Below are 20,480 nucleotides of genomic sequence, written 5' to 3' on the forward strand. Positions count from 1 at the left end.
GTTTGTCCACAAAGAAACTGACCACTTTAACACGATGACCTCTGTCCTTAGGATTTCTCAAACTCTGGGTGGGGGTAGCATATGTGTGTGTGTGTGTGCGCGCTAAACGGTCATGTGTACATACCATCAAGTGTGGCGTGGTCTGCACAAGAGGGGGAGACAACAAAAGCAGGATGTGATACAGCAGTACTGCCACTGAAGTCAGTCCAGTGCAGAGAGCGCCACCTCCTGGTGAGAGTGCCCCACATCTGAGGCGTGCTGGTAAAATTCCATTCCATTATTTGATAACATCTGTGGAGCCTTGAAAGTGTTTTCGGGAATTTCAGTCGTTTATCGGCTGGACGAACAAAACACAGGGGGGTCTTTGGTATCTTGACTGGTGAAAGAGGGTTTTTTTTTTTTTCCCCTTCTCAAACGTATGTTTACTGAATTCTCAGCTGAACCGCACCCATCTAAACACACACACACACTTTATCAACATGGACACACTTGTTTTCAGAGAGGAAAGTTCGACATTAACACGACTAAAAGCCTCACAGGAAGCTTATATTTCCATCTTCAGATCTGCAGTGTGAGGACGTGAGAGCCAGAAGCTATTACACTGCATCCGTTTTCCCTCGGGGCCTCCGCTGCTCTTGACTGCACACTGAATGTCGAAAGCAAAAGTTTCATAGGGGGATGTCATACTCGGGAGAGGTATCTAATTATTTGTCTGCAATTACGGAACTGTGATTTGGTGCAGTTAAAATTCCACACGGCCAGTCATAAACCAGTTACCAGCTGTCAATGTTCATGTTCACGACTGTTAACAAGTGAACACAACAGCGTTTTTAGGCCTGAACTCATTTTGCTGGGACGAACTGTATTTCTCTTGATTGCAGATGTCAATCACGCCCCAGTTTAACTGTGGTGACCTCTGGCCCCTGAACTGCACCTTTGACAAGCATCCATTTATTTCTCTTTTCACAGAATGGGAGAGGAAGACACAGTCATGACAAACGCAAACAAAAGATAACTTTTCAATCCTTTGTTTCGTTTTTTTCTGTTAAATGTGTGTTGTTAACCTTTAGGAATTTTTCATACTTCTTTAAATGATGAGTGGTAGACAATAACACTTTACATTATATAGAGCTGTTGTAGTGTAGCAGCAATATTAAAGCAATAAAAGTATCCTGATCCTATCCTGCACGTATATTAATAGAACATTCTGCTTGCAGCGGCATTATAATCTGAATATCGTGGAGAATAAGATCAACAGCTGGATTATTGGAGCCTTTTCCACCAATATTCAGTCAGATTATGGTGGATTAAAATCCTCTGTAATAGAGGAATAAAGGGCATTCTGTTGCGACATGACAGCAAGGCATTATCCTACATGTTCATCTCCCTCTTTCACAATGTATAATTGCACAACAGCTGAAAAAAGGCTTGTCTCGGCCTGTTGTGAGATACCTACCACTATGGAATTCTTGTCTGGTGGCTGTTGGCAAGCTGCAGCCCGTAGGCTCTGCTCATGTGAGGCCTGGAATTCAATGCAAATCTGTTCCATAACTATACTGTAGTGGAAAGTATGAGGTGTAAACAAACTGAAAAGCTTGATTTAAAGTGCTTTTACATACAAATACCCTCCAATCTCATATTTGCATTCCTAAAAAAAAGTTCTGATGAGTGCTTGGCATCTCCATTTACCAGAAACATGCACGGTCATGCTGAGGGTTCGGTTTTGTGAGGCTGCAGCACCACCTACAGGTGGAGTCTGGTGGTGACACTGTTTTGAAGACGCTTCCAACATGGCTGCTCCCATGTAGACGTTTCCTGGGGTCTGTCGTGTTTGTGTGGAAGCTGTAAAACACTCAGGAGCGCAGGTAAACGAAGCCACACAGAAAAATTTAAGTTTTAATCTGATCACTCAGGGAATACTGCAAATTAGAACAACAGCATATCGCTTTTACAGTCTGTGGCCAGTACAAAAGTTCCATGATAATACCTTTTTTTTTTTGGTATTTTCCATGAAGATTCGGCATCTTTATGTGTAGGAGTTATGATGTTGGGTGTTTTATTTCTCTAGTCGTCATGGATACAAGAGCAATAGACCAGTGTGTGCTGCAGATGGAGAAATTCAATGCAGACAGAAGCTATGGGAACATCTTGACCGTCCTCAGTGACCTTGATAAGGCTCGAGTCACAACAGAGCAGCTGGAAACCACAGACGTTGTCCGAGTTCTTTACAAGGTCCTGAAAAGCTGCTCGGACGTCAGCGTGAAGAAGAAAATCAAGCACTTGTTGTGCAAGTGGAGACGATACTGCAGAGACACACGGGGTGTCTCTGTGAAGGTCTTAGGACCACACAAAGATGAGGAGGGAGGACTTTCCCCACACTCTGCTTCAGTGCAGGCAGGTGGCAGTGGTGCTGCTACAGCCACAGAGGGAGGTGACGGCCTCCAGGCTGCAGAGAAGACATCTGTATCTTCTGATATTCCTTCCGTAAGAGCCAAATGTGCTCAGCTGCTCCTCACCGCCCTCTGCACTGAACCCTCTGATCAGGATGTGGCTGCACAGCTGGCCGGCAACATAGAGCAACACATCCATGCACTCCACAAATCCAACCAGGCCAAATACAAAACCTGCGTGAGGAGCAAAGTGGCCAACCTGAGGAACCCGAAAAACCTCCACCTGCGCCTCAGCCTCCTGAGCGGCTCCCTCTCGCCCGAGGCCTTCGCCTGTATGTCAGCAGAGGAGATGGCGAGTGCAGAGCTGCGGCAGCTCAGAGAGGCGTACTCGTCGCAGGGACTGAGCGAGAGGCAGCTTCCACAGGGGACCCAGGGGACGCAGACGCAGAAGATCCGCTGCAAAGGTTGTGGAGGGTCGGACTGTAGGGTGACACAGGTGTCCAGAGGTGCGCTGTTCCTGCCGGCGTGGGTGAGGCGGGGCGGCCCTGACGAGGATGCAATGACCTTTGTGACCTGCAGTGACTGTGGGAAGCAGTGGTACCACAGCGGCTGGATCTGTCTATAGATTAGGAATTAGGGATCATGGCACAAAACCACTTTTTCGAGTCTGATACCAATATCACAAACTTGAGAATCTAACAATACCGATGTCACATTTTAAACCTGTTAACAACGCATTTGTGTAACAAATATTCTTCTCCCATGAAGAAGAAATAAACAGCACACAACATCAGACTCAGCTAAGATGATGTTGCTGATTTGTATTTGTACATTTTTATGCATATGCTTTCTGGATTGTATGGGATTTTCTGAATCTGTCCAATATCAACCGGTTTTCTATATCATATAATATACTGGCTGACCCCTAAGAAAAAGAATTTCCAAATATACTAGTATACAGGAGAAAACTAAGAATTACATACTATAGAAATAGAAATATATAAATCTGTGTCACCATATTCAAGACAGAATAAATTAAATACCAATATACAGTATATAAACAGTACTTTAACGTAATTTATACATGATTAATTGCTGGAATATGCAAAAATACATAAATGTAAATGTAGGTCAAAGAGGATTTATTGTGATTTGATCGATAAGGGCAAGTTTCCTTTCCTCTTTAAATTAAACTTTAATGATACGTGTCTTAAGACGATGAGTCACATTATTTACAAAATCAATGCATCTCTTTTATCCAAACAAAAAAGGTACAGTTGAATACAATATGTACAACAGATTTTGTAAGGGTAGCTGCTACGTTTAGCAAACAAAATCCTAGGCCAAAATGAATAGAAAACTGAAAAGAAGTCTGGATTTTGAAGACAGTGATGAACTGAACGTCCGACATGTTGTGAGGTGAACTGGCCACTGCTATACTTTTAGCTGTTTCTGTTCATCAAGGAGGAAAAGATGTCTAAAACCACCTCAATATCGATATTTCAATTTTCAGCCCACCCTTACACTATAGGCACCTGAAGTAACCTAAATAATATCACAAAGCCTCTGTGTTAAGTTTACTGCTACTTTTTTTTATTAAAATTAAAAGGAAAATAATGTTTTTCCTGCAGTTTGTTCATTGCTCCACTTGTGTTTTCTTCAGCACTGAAACAAGAGTGGAGAGAGAGGCGACAGTGCTGCATTTTTGCGGTTTAAACAACAAATTCTTAGGATTTTTTAGTAGAGATTGCATACCTTCGTAACGCTCAGTTGCAGCCACAGCAGACTTAAAACCGCAACATCTGAAAAAGCAGCTCTCATCATCTTCTTGCCGCTGAATCATTTCCTGTGTTCTTTACTTGCTCTAATTGCCGTTTAGTGTGTCTTTTCCTCACAGAAGCTCATTTGGCTGCTTTTGTTTACTTTATTTGAAAACAATATGAAACCACTGAGGTTAACCTCACTCGCGCACGCTGATTTTATTGATCTTCATCCATAAAGTGTATTCTTGTAAGCCATCCCTGCTATGAATGCTGGGTAAATTCCTTTCAAAAGAAAGAATGAAAGAAAAGAAACACCACATGCCTGTGACCTTCTACAATATCCCATTCATTTGGAGCAAACTGGAGTGAGTGGGTGAGACATGTGACCTGAGTAAAGGGTGAGCATGTGAGTCAGTAATCTGCCTGCTGAGCAGTGGATATCCCACTGTGTGTGAACTCTGTGGATGTGGCACAGTTAGTGATTTACACGTCATCGTATAAAAAGGCTTAGTTAGTTGTTTTTTTTGCCCAAAAGATTTATCTTGGGCCATGAGATTATTTTTCAGTTAACTACATTTAGATTTAGTACGACAGAGTATTATTAGAACCAAACTGAAGAGAAGGGACACTCAATTTAAGTAAATACTTTTCATTTGACAGAATTTATTTGCTTATTTTGTCTAATTTTTGCTGTCTTTCCTCATTTTATGGCACATTACAGTTTAAAAGTGGCTGCACTTAGCTTCAGTTTTAAGTTTTAAGTTAGTTAGTTAGTTTTAAGTATTCTAGCCAAGCAAAAAAATGATTTACCCCACTGGCAGATTATTTTTCTTAAAACAGGAATGCATGAATATTTGGCTAATTTCTAGCAGTTTCTTTTGTTTGTGTTTTACAGCGTATAAAACTTATTTTATTCACCCTTGACCAACATGCAGATTACTTCCCCCTTTTCCCCAGATTGTTTTCAGCAGCACCTTGTCACACACAGAGATACAGTGGGAATGCAGTCAGCTCTGTGTTGTGTCTCCTCTCAGATGCTGCATTTACACTCCATGTTAACCCAAGTCGGATCTTTTCCTCCCATGCGGCACAAGTCATGATATGAGCCGTGAAGGTGAAAGCAGGCTGAAAGCACATGGAGTCAAATATCAGCAGAAGAAATCAGACATTCCCCCCGTTAATATCACCATCTATGATCACATGACTCTCTTTTGACTACTGCAATAGAGGCCTAGGACTCAGTCGACGCATGCCAAGGTTTTGTGCCTTAGGCGTGGCCTTCTAACAACTCAAGACCTGCAGTGTAGATGCAGTATTGGTCCTTGTGTTGCTTTTCATTCATGGTGGTCTGCAATTTAGGCCTCAGCAGCAAATTTCACGCAGCTAAACCCACACTAATAAAAATATCTGCGTGTGGGTTGTTGTTGCAGAGCAGAAAACATGTTGTGGTAATGTTTCAGACTTTATGTCCACATGTCAGATATAACGCGCAATAGCACAATAGACAACTTGACACCTGCTAATAATAATAATAAGATAGTTATTATTATAGTTATGTAAGGAAGCTGAGATATTTCCTGTTTCCACTTCTGCACCTGATAGTTAAGTGAGTGTGAGATAATGATGATGATGATAATAATAATAATCATAGTGTTATAAACCTTAATTTATATAAGGTTTATTTATTTATTTATAATTCATTTTTTCCCATATTTCAGTAATATTACATTTCAGGTCTTGGTAAGAAAGCATATTAAACACAGAGGTTAAAAGGTACATATTGTCTTAAAACAATATTAAACCCATACTGTATATACCATATACAATACCAACTTTATTCTCGCAATATTATGACTTTTTAATATTACGATGTTATTCTCAGAATATTGTGACATTATTGTCAAAACATTGCCTTAATACTGTAGATTCTACTAAAAAAGTCTATAAATCTCACGCACTGGACCTTTAAAGTGATTCATTTGCTAAAGTGGTGAAATGAGTGGAAACCCCCACTGTTCTTACACATTTTAATGTTTTTTTTCATGGTTAGTTAACTCCAGTTGTCACATGCGTTTAAAACACTGACAAAGACACTATTTTCTCCTTTTGAAAAACATTATAAAAACAGAACAATGCAGTGGATGCAGTGACCACATGAGAGGAGGCGTGACGCTGCCGGGTCATATGAGCGTCAGCAGCGGCTCAGCGGTGCCACAGTGCAGCAGCGGCGGCACTGACCGGGTCGCAGGCAGGGATGAGGTGACCAGAGGCGGGCAGCGAGCACCACAGTGACAGGTAAACTCACTCGCAGTCATTCATTCATTGCAGGAGCGGAGAAATCTGACTACGTGTCGTTTTACGCGTCGAGTGTGTGCGTATCAGTTGGCGCGCCCATTATCGGACGGTTTGGATTTATAGTAAAGCTTCCATTATCGGACAAGAGACCTTCTTTCTTTGATTTTTCCTCATAAACACCGATAGTTGGAGCAGGATTCAGCATATAAATAGAAGTGTATGCGTTTTTGATTTATGTTTAAAAATGTTTGCATTTCCAGGTTTGAGAAACACCTTTCTTTTACCTAACAACTGATGAATTAATCGAGAAAATAATGAATTGGTTATTAACTGGTTACAGGTTTGTGGCTAATTAAGAGGACCATCCTCACTTCTCTCATTAGTAAGTTATCTCAAAAGTAAATAAATTGATTTCAAAAAAGAAAAAGTGACAGTGACATGTCTGTGTAGATCAGTGGTGACCAAAGACAGGGGCGGGACCCACACATGGGTTGTGGGAGATTTTTTTTAGGTCCCCAAGCCAATTTGGAGAATTCTCTCAAGCTTTTAGTTAAACAGTATGTATTTGTTTATCAAGTAAAATGCCTAAAATCTAATTAATGTACCAGACACATCTTGGCAATGACTTGTTTGCCAATTCAAAATTATATTAGGTGTAAAAAATTTGCTCTCGTCATGGTTTATGCTGTGATTTTGTGTCACGATTGTTTGCCGTCTTTAAAACGTTGGTCCCCTCGTATAAAGTTTGGGAAACACTGGTAGAGATTGTCCAGGTCATTTGTAACTTGTCTCCAAGTTTAGTTCCTATTGGTATCACTGATATTTGGAGTCCTAAAATAAAAGTGTCACACCTGTTGCTGAGATAAATCTGAGACTGATTGTGTTATTTGGCTAAATGTTTGATTTCCCTGCTCTTTTGACTCGCTCGCATTGTCCCACAGATTTTGTGGGTTTAAATCAAATGAGGTTTGAAGTCTGTTCCTTATTGGAAGTAAGCCAAAGAACAGCCTCTTGTGTAAATGGAAGCCTTTCTGCTGAATGAAGCATATGACTGCTGGGTGTGTGACTGTGAGTGGCATTCCTGCCACGGCACCACTTTGTTTTTTAGCCACAGTCGTAGTATCATTTTTCTGTTAATGCACTGATCCTGGGGCTGTTTATACCTGCTGCCTGTTCATGTGACGCTGGAGCTTATGTTCCTTTCACTCCTTATCAGGGTTTAAATGTTCACTTATTTCAACTCTTCAAACTCTCTAAAGTGGCTCTAACAAGTTACGCCTCATTGGCCACAGACTGCATGAACCCTCCTGTTGATTCGAAGAGTGAACGAGGTAATCTTGATTATTAACCTAGATCCATATACTTTTTTTATAGTTTTTATTTGGGTCCCAAAACAAATTTAATGCATTTTCCCGACCATTAATTTATGATTTATGTGTATATGTTTTAAATAACGTGAATTTTCAGCTAATTTACCTCACATCTTTCGGAAATGATATGTAACTTTACAGATATGGCTGTAAATAGTTGTAAGTAGTTCAGTACTTCATTTATATTGTGATTTGGGTCACAATTGTTTAAAAAAACACATTACAAAGCTTGTTTTGACAGTCAAAAATGTGAATATGTTTTTTCCTTCATCCGTTATGTAAATACAAGATGTGCAATTTTAAAGTCATTTATTTTTCAATAAATATGTACAAGGGGGTGCCCCTTTTTTATTTGAGCCCCTGTGGTCCTGAAATGTCTTTGCATGCCACTGTGGCCCAGATTCTGAATCTATTATTCCACTTAATTGTTTGATGAGGACAGAAAATTGACAGAAAATTGGGAATAATGTACTATTATTTGATCGTATTCTCTTGTGACATGGCGCAACTCATTGTTGAAAGCTAGATAATGAAATGTTGAAAGATAGAGTTTGTTATTATTTCATTATGAGATTATCATCAGACAAAGCTTCAAATCTATGTATTTGAGAAAAATTGGAACCAGCTAATGTTGATTTTTTTAAAGTAGTGACTGCGACAAATGCTTGATGCATTAATTTCTCTTTCAGTGACCCCACTCACCTCCTTTAGCTTTACTGTATATAATGAGTATTGAGTGCAGGAGGAGACAGTTCTTAGAATCCCCTCCCTTCCTCCCTCCCTCCCTCTATAGCAGCCTGGTCTTCTTTGATGTACAGGATGATTAACATGAGCCTCAGCTTGTGTCCAGAATTAAATTCACACTTAAACCCTCATTAGCTCCGTTTGAGGATCAGAGCCAGTGAGTGAGTTCAGTATCTTCACACATATTTGAATGTACAGCTTGAAAACTGAAACAGATCCCTGTTGTTACTGAATCGCAACGCTGTGGATGGACAGAGGACGCCTCGCTGGTCCTGTGATCGGTGTGATCATGTGATGTCCTGTGGCTCTTTCATGGATCATTTCATGCACAGTAGTGCATTACATGCAGCGTAGGGGGCTCATTAATTGCGTTGGGTAATCAGAGGGCAGTGGCTGTGTGATGGGATTAGCCAGATTAGCTCATCTGACTCTCGCCAGTTCTTGTGTGAGGAAACATGTAAGCAGACTGTCAGTAGTAAACCTGGTTCTAATGAGGCAGAACCTCATTTCTAAGGACTGGTTAAGGTTAGGACGATGACTGGTTATGGTTAAGGCTTTCTTTAGGCTGTCCAAATGAATGAGAATTAATGTGTCTTAATGTGGGTTAAAATTTGGTTTTATGCATTTATTTGTGATGGTTCAGGTTAGGGTAAGAGGCTAGGGAATATACCATTACAAATGTTGGGGGGGGAATAAAACACTACATGAACATAAATTTGATGATGGTGAATGGAAAGAATACTTCAGTATGTCATGAAGGTCTTTCTACAAGTTATGTGATGTAATTATTGTGATTTTACAGACTGTGATCTGTATCAATCAAAAGAAAAGAACAGCTGGTGGGAGCGATCGATTCACTAAGAATGCTGTACATGAATGTGTGTGGGTGTTAGAAAGAGAGAGTGACAGCTGATTAAGATGCTTTTTGTACTTATCTCAGGCACCTTTATCTGTGAGGACAAAGGTTAAGAGTCTGTGAATGAAATAAAGCAGTTGCTCGGCAGTGATGCAGCCACATCCTGTGCAGGGAACGCCCCTTGAACTTATCTTAACATAACTTAAGTGTTATCATTGTTGAAATAATTGTTTCTTTTTTTTCCCCCCTCCCAAGGTGAACTTTCTCTCTCCGGCCGTCTTAAGCTCACTCCACGATGTCCAAGTCGTCACTCTTGAAAGTCATCATCCTGGGCGACGGCGGCGTTGGCAAATCGTCGCTCATGAACCGCTACGTCACCAACAAGTTTAACGCTCACGTCTTCCACACCATTGGCGTGGAGTTCCTCAACAAGGAGCTGGAGGTGGACGGCCACCACATCGTTCTGCAGATTTGGGACACGGCGGGTCAGGAGCGCTTCCGCAGCCTCCGCACGCCTTTCTACCGTGGCTCCGACTGCTGCCTGCTCACCTTCAGCGTCGACGACGGGCAGAGTTTCCTCAACCTGGCTCACTGGAAGAAGGAGTTCACTTATTACGCAGACTTAAAGGACCCGGATAGCTTCCCCTTTGTGGTCGTTGGCAACAAACTGGACGTTCCTGAACGTCAGGTGTCAGGAGAGGATGCGAGGAAGTGGTGCCGTGAGAACGGCGGACACCCGTACTTTGAGACGAGCGCCAAGGACGCTACAAATGTAGCGTTGGCCTTCGAGGAGGCCATTCGCCGCATTCTGGCGACGGATGATAGAGCTGACGACCTCATCCACACTAACACAGTGGATTTATCGAGAAAGACTCACACTGATTCCACCTGCTGCTGAGTTGAGGGACTCACCCAGCAGGAGTTCATATGATGTCTTTGTTATGCCATTGATCTGTGGCTACATCCATGCTAATACACTTTAGCTTTAAAAAGGAGTTTCCAAATTTCTAAAATGCAGAACTTTTTGAAAGCTTTTTTTCAGGTTTTAATCTGGACGGACAAAACATTTGAAAACATTGAGACAGTCACCTGCATCTTGATGTAAATACCTGGAAATAAAAGCTCAAATATTGTCTTATAAACATTCATTTTGATGTCAAACCCATATGTTTTCATTGTAAAGCAAAAATAAAGGAAATTGCCTCACTGTTCCAAGACTTTTGGAGGGGACTGTATTAGTGGCCTCAGTGGTTTTTTTTAGACAGTTAAATTATCAAGTTTTTTTCCCTACCACCAAAATACCTGGTTATGTGTTTTTTGTATGTACCCTTTCTGTCCACAAGATGGTGTCCATGAGTCAACATGTGAGAGGTGAACGTCCAGTTTGTGGTTTCACAGCTGATTTTTTTCTTAATGTGTGACTAAATATTGATATAGGGATTTGGCTCACAAAGGGAAAACACAGGATAACACAACTGGGTGAAGGATGAGCATGTGGCTTTGAATATTCACAACTTAAAACCATCACCTTATTAAGGAGACAGAAGCTGTTCTTCTCTATTTTATTTTTAATTGAAGTTGTATCACTGTCGGCCCTGCGATGGACTGGCAAACTGTCCAGGGTGTATCCCGCCTATTACCCTATGTCAGCTGAGATTGGCACAGCTCCCCCTGCAACCCTCCGATGGAGGATAAAGTGATAGATAATGGATGGATGAATGGATGCATTATTGTCACCCTGTGGAACTTTTTTTACAGTTGCTGATAGTATGTTTCACTGGCTCTTTCCTCTTGATACCAATTACACACATATATTTAATGTTTTATTCAATCTGTAGCATCTAATTCAAAATAAATGTGTTTAAATTGGTATAATGAGCACATGATAATAATTGAAAAATTACATAAAATATCAGAAACTGATATAGATATTTATTGATTCTTTTGTGATTATGGGTGGGGTGAAGTAAAATTTGACAAAAATGTCATAGGTTAGTATGTCGTCTAAAATTTGACAAAAAATGTCATAGTTTAGTATGTCATCTAAAATTTGACAAAAATATTATAGTTTAGTATGTCGTCTAAAATTTGACAAAAAATGTCATAGTTTAGTATGTCATCTAAAATTTGACAAAAATATTATAGTTTAGTATGTCGTCTGAAATTGGACAAAAATATTATGGTTTAGTATGTCGTCTGAAGTTTGACAAAAATGTCATAGGTTAGTATGTTGTCTAAAATATTATAGTTTAGTATGTCGTCTAAAATTTGACAAAAATATTATAGTTTAGTATGTCGTCTAAAATTTGACAAAAATGTCATGTATCGTTCGTTCATTCGTTTTTCAAAATAAAACCATACATTAAAAAAACGAAAAAACGACTTGTTTTCTCAAATTCGTTTACAAAATCAAAATCAAAAAACGGATAACGACTCGTTTTTCCAATTTCCGATTGTGTGCTCAAATGAAAAATGGAAAAAACGGATAACGAGCGTTTCCCGTTTAATCCAATTTTGATAAATGCGAGTTACGTGACCCGGAAGTGACCTGTGACCGGACAAGACAAGAAGAAGAAGACTACCTGTGATCGGGAAGGGAAGCATAAGTTAGTGTTGGGACAACGAAAAAAATGTAAAAAAATGGACATTTATGTTCTTTTTAATGGGAATAAGAGGGTTACTCTGAAGCCAGAAACTGCGGTCAAGTGCGCCGTCATTCGTGTGGACATACTATACTATGACTTTTTGGACTGATTTTATATTATGACTTTTTTGACTGACTTTGGACGACATACTATACTATGAGTTTTGGACTGATTTTGGAAGACATACTATACTATTACTTTTGCAGGTGATTTTGGACGACATACTATATTATTACTTTTGCAGGTGATTTTGGACGACATACTATACTATGATTTTTTTCAGGTGATTCTAATGTTTGAAAAACTCAGAGAAGAGAATGTTAAAAACTCAAGAACACCAAGAAATTCACCCTCTGATCATCTGCAGAAATAGCTCAGTCCATCAGAAGATGACAAGTGTCTCTGAGTACACCAAGTAATTCAAAAAATAATCATAGTAATGAATGGCTCACACCATCAGAAGGAGCCTTGGATCACTGAGGTTGTGAGATCAACTCAACTTCCTCCAACTTTAGAACTTCAGACCAACATAAGAATTTAAAAATACCAGCAACTTGTTGTTCTGCAGGTCAGTAAGAATAGCTCATGCTGGAGGAATAAGACTTGTATGTCGAAGGTTATGAGTTCAAGTCTTATGGTGAACTGTTTGAGTGCGATGTTCAAAGTAAACAGTCAAAAGCTCTAAGAGAAGTGAACGAAGAGCAGTTGCAGGTAGCTCAGTGGACAAGAATGCTTCTGTGAAGTCCAGAGGTTGTAGGTTCAATTCTTGTGAGGACCAACATGTTTTAAAGGTCAACATCCAAAGTGAAGATTGAAAGGAGACCGAAAGTCCTAATTACAGTAGGAATTGGTGGTGCAGTGGTTTTGTTCACAACCATGGGAATGTGTGAGTTACAAGGTGACCGGTTCAATTCCACAGCCTTGCAGGTTCCATTCCGCAGCCTTGCAGGGTGGGGCAGGGCAGGTTGCAAGAGGTGGGGTTGGAGCAGGGGCAGGGCAGGTGGTGAGGAGAGGAGGGGCAGGGCAGGTAGGAGAGTTGAGGAGGAGGGCAGGACAGGTAGTGAGAGTTGAGTTGAGGTGAGGAGAAGAGGGGCAGGACAGGTAGTGAGAGTTGAGGAGAGGAGGGGCAGGACAGGTAGTGAGAGGAGAGGAGAGGGAGGGCAGGGACAGGTGGTGGGAGGGGCAGGTCAGGTAGGGAGGGGTGGGCAGGAAGGGTCAAAGGTCAAATACTTTATATTACACTGTGGAGGGTAATAAGACACTTGGTGGGGCCTTCGCCCCACCACCCAACTGTCTTAATGCGGATTTAAGACAGTTGTCCTGGGGGTGGGGGCCTTCGGCCCCCACCATGCTTCCAACTGTTTTGCTTGTGGGACTTAGACTTGCTGTACTTATACTTTGGCCACAGCCACCACCCTTCCAACTTGCTTTGCTGGACGGTACGACGCACTCGGGGTTGGTCACCTGGTTGGTACGATGCACTTGCCTGGGAGTGTCCAGGAAGCTTGACTGGGCAGTACGACGCACTCGGGGTTGGCCACCTGGGTGGTATGACACACTCAGGGTTGGTCACCTGGTGTGCTGTGTGGTTGTGTCAGTCAGCAAGAGGTTAGGTTTGGATCTGTTGCAGTGAACAACGGCCAGGTTGGGAACTGAACCTCCGATCTCACTGTTGAGACACAACCTTATGGTTTGGAACAAAGCCACCACACCACAAAGGCCGCCTTCGTCTAAGATTGCTGTCTGCTTTTAATCTTGAGTTAGGATGTGGCGCTTTAAAAGGACCTGCTCCTCACAAGAACTGAACCTATGACTTGAGGACTTCACAGCAGCGTTCTTGTCCACTGAGCTACCTGCTCTTCGGAGTTCTTCACGTTCTCTTAGAGCTTTTGACTGTTTACTTTGAACACTGAACTCAAACACTTGAGTTCTTCATAAGACTTGAACTGACAACATCAGACATACAAGTCCAGTTCTTCCAGCAGGAGCTATTCTAACTGAGCTACAGAACAATAGGTTGCTGGTATTTTTAACTTCTATTTTGGTCTGAAGTTTGAAAGTAGTGCAGAAGTTCAGTTGACAGTAAGAGTTGAACTCACAACCTCAGAGACACAAGTCATCTTAAGATGGACTGAGCTATTTGTGCAGCTGATCTTAAGGTGAGTGTCTTGATGTTTCTTAAGTTTCTCATCCATTATTATTTTAAATTCGGCAGTTATTAGAACCTGCAAGACGGCAAGGTCGGTTCCACAACAGCAGGGTTGTCCCAGTCCAGCAGTCAACAGGTTGTGGTCCACAACCACAGAACTGCTCTAAGATTAATTAATCAGGAGATTTTGACTGATAGTATTGAAAATAGGATTATAAAATGTGGTCGTCATATCTGTCTCAGTCTCAGTCTCAGACTCTGACACATGATCAGGTGACATACTATACTATGACTTTTTTTTGGTGATTTTGGACGACATACTATACTATGAGTTTTCGACACGACACACGGAGACAGAAGCAGGACGAGGACAGCGGAGACAAACATGTGGTCACTGCTGCCTAAATGATCCACACATTTCTTAGATGTTCTGTTGACGCTCTGTTCACCCCTGCTGTTAACATCCGTCCTGAGGGATATGATCACAGGTGTTCAGATTACACCTGCTAATGCTAATGTGACATCACTGCTTCACATATAAACAAACACACCTTTCATTTAATTTTTCTTCACATACAAATGATGTTGTTTTCTGATCGTTACAGAAAGACAAAGAATCCAGGAAATGTTAATGTTATAATTTTCTCCATTAATCGAGTATTTGTTTGGGCCAGAAAATGTTTGAAAAATGTTGATCAGTGTTTCTCAAACCTGGAAATGATGATTCTCAAATGTCTATTTTTTATCCACAAACCAAAAAATATTCAGTTTTAATTATTTCTTATAATAATAATGATAATAATAATAATAATGATAATAAGCCCATATATCAGAGTGCAGTCATTAGTCATTAGTCATGGCAGACCTCGCACATATCCCATAAAACTTTTCAAAGCCAATATCTGCCCATAACGATAATAACGTGCATCCCGACACATTTCCATGTCAGGTGTAAACTAACAACAAACTACTGTTTTTTAAAGAATGAAATCAAGCTTGTTTTTTTTTTATTATTCCTAAATTCTTATGATAAGGACCTTATTCAGTCAGAGGACATGATGAAGCAAAGCAGTGTCCACTTTAAAGTGTTCAAATGTGCTCACTGCAGTTAATGAGTGAAGAAATGTACATGGAATGTACAGGAAAATACATGAAAACATTTTTATTGTCAACTATATATTGGTCCATATCAACAGGGACACTTTTATTTTGAAATTCTACCACTGCTCCTGAACAGTTTTTTTTACTTAACCTGCCTCCTACTGGCCAGACTAGATACTCATTCTCTTTTTTTTTGTTTTAATGGTATAGTGACATTTTTGACAGTTTATAATTGGATAGTTTGCTAAATAATATAATATAACACACACGTTTGCTGTGGAGCAGTGACGTCACATTAGCAGCAGCTAACCTGCTACTGGCCAGACTAGAACAGTTCTGAACAGTTTTAATGGTCTATTGACATTTTTTGTTGAGGTCATCCTTTGACGTTTTGGACAGTTCTTTGAGGACGTGAAGAATTTATATTTTACCGTTTTTGATGACATACTGTAGTAGGAAAGTTCATATTTGATCGTGTGTTTGCTGTGGAGCAGTGACGTCACGTTAGCATTAGCAGGTGTAATCTGAACACCTGTGGTCGGATGTGAACAGCAGGTGTGAACAGAGCGTCAACAGAGAATCTAAGAAATGTGTGGGTCATTTTTAAGCAGGAGTTACCACACGTTTGTCTACATGTTTGTTCCCTCTGCTCCTCCTCTTCTTCCCGTTTCTGTCTCTGCGTAGAAGAAGCTCCAACTCCGACAAAGGAAGTGGAACATTCCAAATAGATCGACTCAGAGAGGAGGAGTGGAATGTACCAAGTCATGGAAAGTACACAAAGGCTTTTAAATCAGTGTGTCTTGTGCAGGAGCAGCTCCACCTGTAATTAATCAACGTCCATGTCCTCTGGCAGCTGAAATTGTTGTTATTTCAAAACAATTTTGCTAAAACAGAGAAAAAAAAACCATCACCTGTAGGAAATGTCGTTTTTCAGTATTTGGTTCAGTACAAAAAAGGAAAAGAGGGGTGCTGTTTCTGTATTTTGGTTTTGTCAGAAATACAGATTCTACTTTAGAAACCTGACCAAAAATGTCAGTTTAGTATGTCGTCCAAAATTTGACAAAAATTTCACACTTTAGTATGTCGTCCATTATTTTATGAATTTTCTGGGACTTGATTGAACACAAAAAGTTAACTTACACAAGCCACTTGGGTTTAATGGGTATTTTTCCACATATATAAATAATAATAATATGAAAATATTTTTTTTAACTTTTATGAAACACAAGAGCCAAAGTCAAGAAAAGAGACAGCAGACAACAGTGTCACGATAATAAAAAATATCGGTTTTACTAGAGAAGGTTACAAAAATCATCACTATATGGGAGTCATAGAACTGTTTGAAACTTAAAAAATAAAAACCATAATGAAACACCTACAGGGACTACAATGTCATCAAAGTACAATGGAGTTTTCTTTAGAAAAGAGTGGGCGGGGAGAGGTCAGAGGGCGTGGAGGAAGAGGAAGAGGAGGAAGAAGAAGGGGGCAAACACCGCCTACCATAGTTGTCAGTACAATTGACTACACATCACCTGAAAAACTGCAAAGACAAAGTCATGTCTCCTTCATGCAAAGTAACGAGGAAACAACAACACCCTGACACGTAGTATTGTCTTATAGGAAATTGAAGTTTGCCGTTTTACATCAACCCGGCGGCAAAAAAGCACGTATATTTATCCAACATAACACACATGGCAATATAGTCCTTTTTTTTCTTTTTTATACAGAATAGACAGCTGCACACATGGACGATACTGACATGCTTCATCTCATCAAAGTTAAAAAAAGAAAAGAAAACTACTCTTCTTCAGGCTTTTTTTTCTTTCTTTTTTTGTAAGGGTAAACTAACCAGTGATGACCCATATAGAATATACTTTTATGATTTGTAAAGAATATTTGATTATAAAATCAATTTATGAAAATTCCTGACTTTGTTTTATCCAGAGTGTAAACATCCAAAAAACAGCATCTGTTGCTCGTTATGAGAAAGCGTGACATTGAGAATTAAAAAAAAGGGAAAAAGTAAAGAGGGGGGGGAAAAAAATCGTTACTAATACAGAACCACGAGAAGAGCTCAGCTGCCTAAAAACCCATTAAACATTAAAAAAAAATCAATCTTCAATTTTTTTTAAAATGTACACATCACAAGCATCTCACTCCATCATATTCATATCATGACTGCACTGGATCCTTCTCATCCAAGATGTTACGTTTACAATTATTATATCGAATTCTGAGCTAGTATTTTGAACGCTAACACGCATCGCAAAGGGTACATTTACATATATTCATGGGGGGAAACTGATAATAGAAGAGCGTGGCAAAAAAACAAAACACTTGTGTCCTCTTTGGGAGGTGTGTAAATCCTTTTTTTAAACCGTAAACTTGGTTATTTACAAGTGGATACTAGAAAAAATGTCATAGAATGTTGTAGAATTCACACACAGGACAGTGTCCGAAATCAGTGGTGTTTAAGAAAGTGAAAGAACAAAATCGGCTAAGATCGGATTTGATTCAAAATTCATACCTGAGGTGTGCGTTTTTCATTTTTAACCACCAGAGGAATAGTTTTTCTATTTAGAAAGATATTAAATGTTGAATGTTGTACATTTTTCCCTGCACTATTCCTTTAAACGTGACACCTCTGGTCTCCGTAATCCTTAACCCTTTAACACCGAGCGTATCGCAGGCAGCGTGTTTGCATTACCATAATTACATGGCGGTTTGTGCTATCGGAAAAAGTCCAACGGTTCCTGAAAGCTGAGAAGTTGCACGTCAAAGCCAACATGTGGTTACTACGGTAATGTCACTCGCGCTGTTGCTTTGTCGCCATAGAGGAGAGCATTGGAAAATCGCCTATACATCTCTTTTTTAGCCTGTTTTTGGACATTGACTCAAACAAATGTTGTTTTAAATATTTTATACTGTTCAAATTTCAATATTAACATGCCAAATCTTGAGTTTGTGTACAACTACAGTTGTTAATACACTATTTTAATGTGTAAATAACTTATTCACAGGACATTTTCTGGCCCTTTTCTGGTTAAAATAAGCAAAAAGAAAAAGTCCAGACGGACATTTTGAGGCTTAGGTGTTAAAGGGTTAAGCTACCTCACGGTTTCATTGTGTATTTTTCAAATGTAAAGTTTCTTAAATAGTGCAACATGTATAAAGCATTAAGCAATAAAAAGGTTAAAGATGAAGAAGAAAAAGGTTAAAAGGAAAAGGATCGTAAAAGAACCTGGCATACGCTTCAGAGTATTAAAAACAACAACAAGATTCATACACATTCACGCCATATATTCATATGTATATATATATGTATACATATATATATGAAACAGTGTTTATACATATATATATATATAAGTATAAATATATATATATATGTGTATATAACACCAACAAAATGGAGGAAGGTGGTCGCTGACAGCGAACAATGTTTTTTTATGTATGTGTGTGTGTGTTTGTAGGCTGTGTCATGAGGCTGTGCTGGCTCAGGGCGCGAGGCCGTCACCGCCGGGGGCCATGTTCACGAGCCGCCGCCCAAAAGCACGAAGGGATGGGAGGTGGTGGGTGGGGGGGGCGAGGGGGCAGACGCTTCTGAACTGATGTACCCGTACATGAGCCTTACCCCGGCGGGCTGGCGGGCAGGATGGCGGGCGTCAGGGCGAGCTCCACTGCTCTGAAACATCTGCCTCCGTCTGACCCCGTCACCTCTCCTGACCCTCTATGCTCCTCCCCTCCAGTGTGGGGGGAGCGTGCTCCCACAACTGTGACTCAGCACTCTGGAGGGGTAGAGGATGGAGAGTCGTGAGGCCGCGGGACTATCAAACATTACCGAGGTGGTTTGTGTGAAACGGGGGGGTGGGGGGTGTGTGGGGTGTTGTGAGAGTGTGAGGCGTGGACGGGGGATGGGTGAAGGCAGGAGACGAGCTCTCGTCCTTATGAGTAGGAGGAGGAGTTCTGGCCGTCTTTTGAGCGCGCCTCGGCCTCTACGTCCTGGTCGTCCTTGGTCTTGATGTCCTGGTACTCGTGTGTGGAAACGGCGCTCCTCAGATAGGCCCAGTTGGCTGCCAGAATCATCAAGTAGTGGATCTGATGAGAGACGGTTTCTTTTGTTAACCCTTAGAACACAGAGCATTTCAGCTGCTTTTTTTTTTCATTACTATGTTAAAATGTACAGTATATACAGAGGCTTAAAACATCATTTTACTCTAGCCTAGAACAGTTTATTTTGTGACTTCTGCACAATTATTGCTACTTTATATCACTACAGAAAAATACGACATAAAATGAATCATAATTTTGACTCAACAACACATAAGAAGACGGAAAAACGCATTTTTTAAAGACTGAATATGTGACCTATAAACACAATATGTGACCTATAAACACACACCCACAGGATGTCCATATAAGGAGTTGTATAGTATTCCCATGGCAATTTACCTGCTGCACAGCTCTGTGCTGCATTAGCACAAAGAGTTAATCACAACTAATTCTAAAATGACTCAGAAATGTCTATAAAAATATTACACTCAATTAGCAATGATTATTTTATTGCACACACACCAATTAGTGATAGTTAATTTAACCCTTTATCCTTATTACACACCAGTAGTGAACACACATGCCAGGTCTGCACCGAGGGAGTAATGGGGGATTGGGTAGTGTATAATGCTTTCTGCTGCTGGACAGGTTGTTTCCCTCCAGGTTTATTATTAAGTTGTGCATAAAGAAGCTACAGGCTTGTTTCACGGCGGCAATTTTATTTAATTTCAGCACATTAACCGTGGCTCTGTTCAAATTAAAATAAATTAGTGGCACAGTGCTCCCCACGACACTCATGTGGAGGATAAGGCCGTAGAAGACGGACGGATGGATGGAAATGTGTGCTTTTATCTCTCAAAATGGCCACCATGAAAAAAAGCCTGTCCACCTTGTCCCTGGAGGCACTACTGGAGAAATGATGATGTAATGTTTAGATGATTCCTACATGTAAAATTACACAGCTGCTCTCTGTCATTAGCGTCCAGTTACTATGGTAACAGTCCTTCTAGAATGGCGTTGAAATAAATACTAAGGATCAACTTAGGTAATAAACGTCAAGAGTGTAGAAAAACATAGTTCAAAACATTTGTTAAATACACGTTTTTTGGCACCA

At 40.4% G+C, this 20,480-nt stretch overlaps 3 protein-coding genes across 4 annotated transcripts in view; 2 read left to right on the top strand and 1 right to left on the bottom strand.

Annotated features, from left to right (window-relative positions):
- Positions 1–1,769: 1,769 nt before the first annotated feature.
- LOC122765616 (ras-related protein Rab-9A-like) lies at positions 1,770–10,653 on the top strand. Its single transcript, XM_044020010.1, has 3 exons — positions 1,770–1,865; positions 6,282–6,448; positions 9,674–10,653. Exon 3 carries the CDS (start codon positions 9,714–9,716, stop codon positions 10,314–10,316), a length of 603 nt encoding a protein of 200 aa, XP_043875945.1. The 5' UTR covers positions 1,770–1,865; positions 6,282–6,448; positions 9,674–9,713; the 3' UTR covers positions 10,317–10,653.
- LOC122765615 (transcription elongation factor A N-terminal and central domain-containing protein) lies at positions 1,859–3,984 on the top strand. The gene has a single exon (XM_044020009.1). It carries the CDS (start codon positions 2,029–2,031, stop codon positions 3,013–3,015), a length of 987 nt encoding a protein of 328 aa, XP_043875944.1. The 5' UTR covers positions 1,859–2,028; the 3' UTR covers positions 3,016–3,984.
- A 5,925-nt stretch (positions 10,654–16,578) lies between the features above and the next one.
- LOC122761439 (neuronal membrane glycoprotein M6-b-like) overlaps positions 16,579–20,480 on the bottom strand; it is a 33,487-nt gene continuing 29,585 nt past the window's right edge. For both annotated transcript variants that reach the window (XM_044016676.1, XM_044016667.1), the window contains exon 7: positions 16,579–19,411. In XM_044016676.1, coding sequence (XP_043872611.1) covers positions 19,259–19,411 — 153 coding nt within the window. In that variant the 3' untranslated portion in view covers positions 16,579–19,258. The remainder of the gene's footprint in view (positions 19,412–20,480) is intronic.

This window comes from Solea senegalensis, linkage group LG2, assembly GCF_019176455.1.
Source record: "Solea senegalensis isolate Sse05_10M linkage group LG2, IFAPA_SoseM_1, whole genome shotgun sequence".
NCBI lineage: Eukaryota > Metazoa > Chordata > Actinopteri > Pleuronectiformes > Soleidae > Solea > Solea senegalensis.

Bases quoted from the DNA above. Each gene is read 5' to 3' on its own strand.
- LOC122765615 (XM_044020009.1), top strand. From the start codon at position 2,029: ATGTGTAGGAGTTATGATGTTGGGTGTTTTATTTCTCTAGTCGTCATG.
- LOC122765616 (XM_044020010.1), top strand. From the start codon at position 9,714: ATGTCCAAGTCGTCACTCTTGAAAGTCATCATCCTGGGCGACGGCGGC.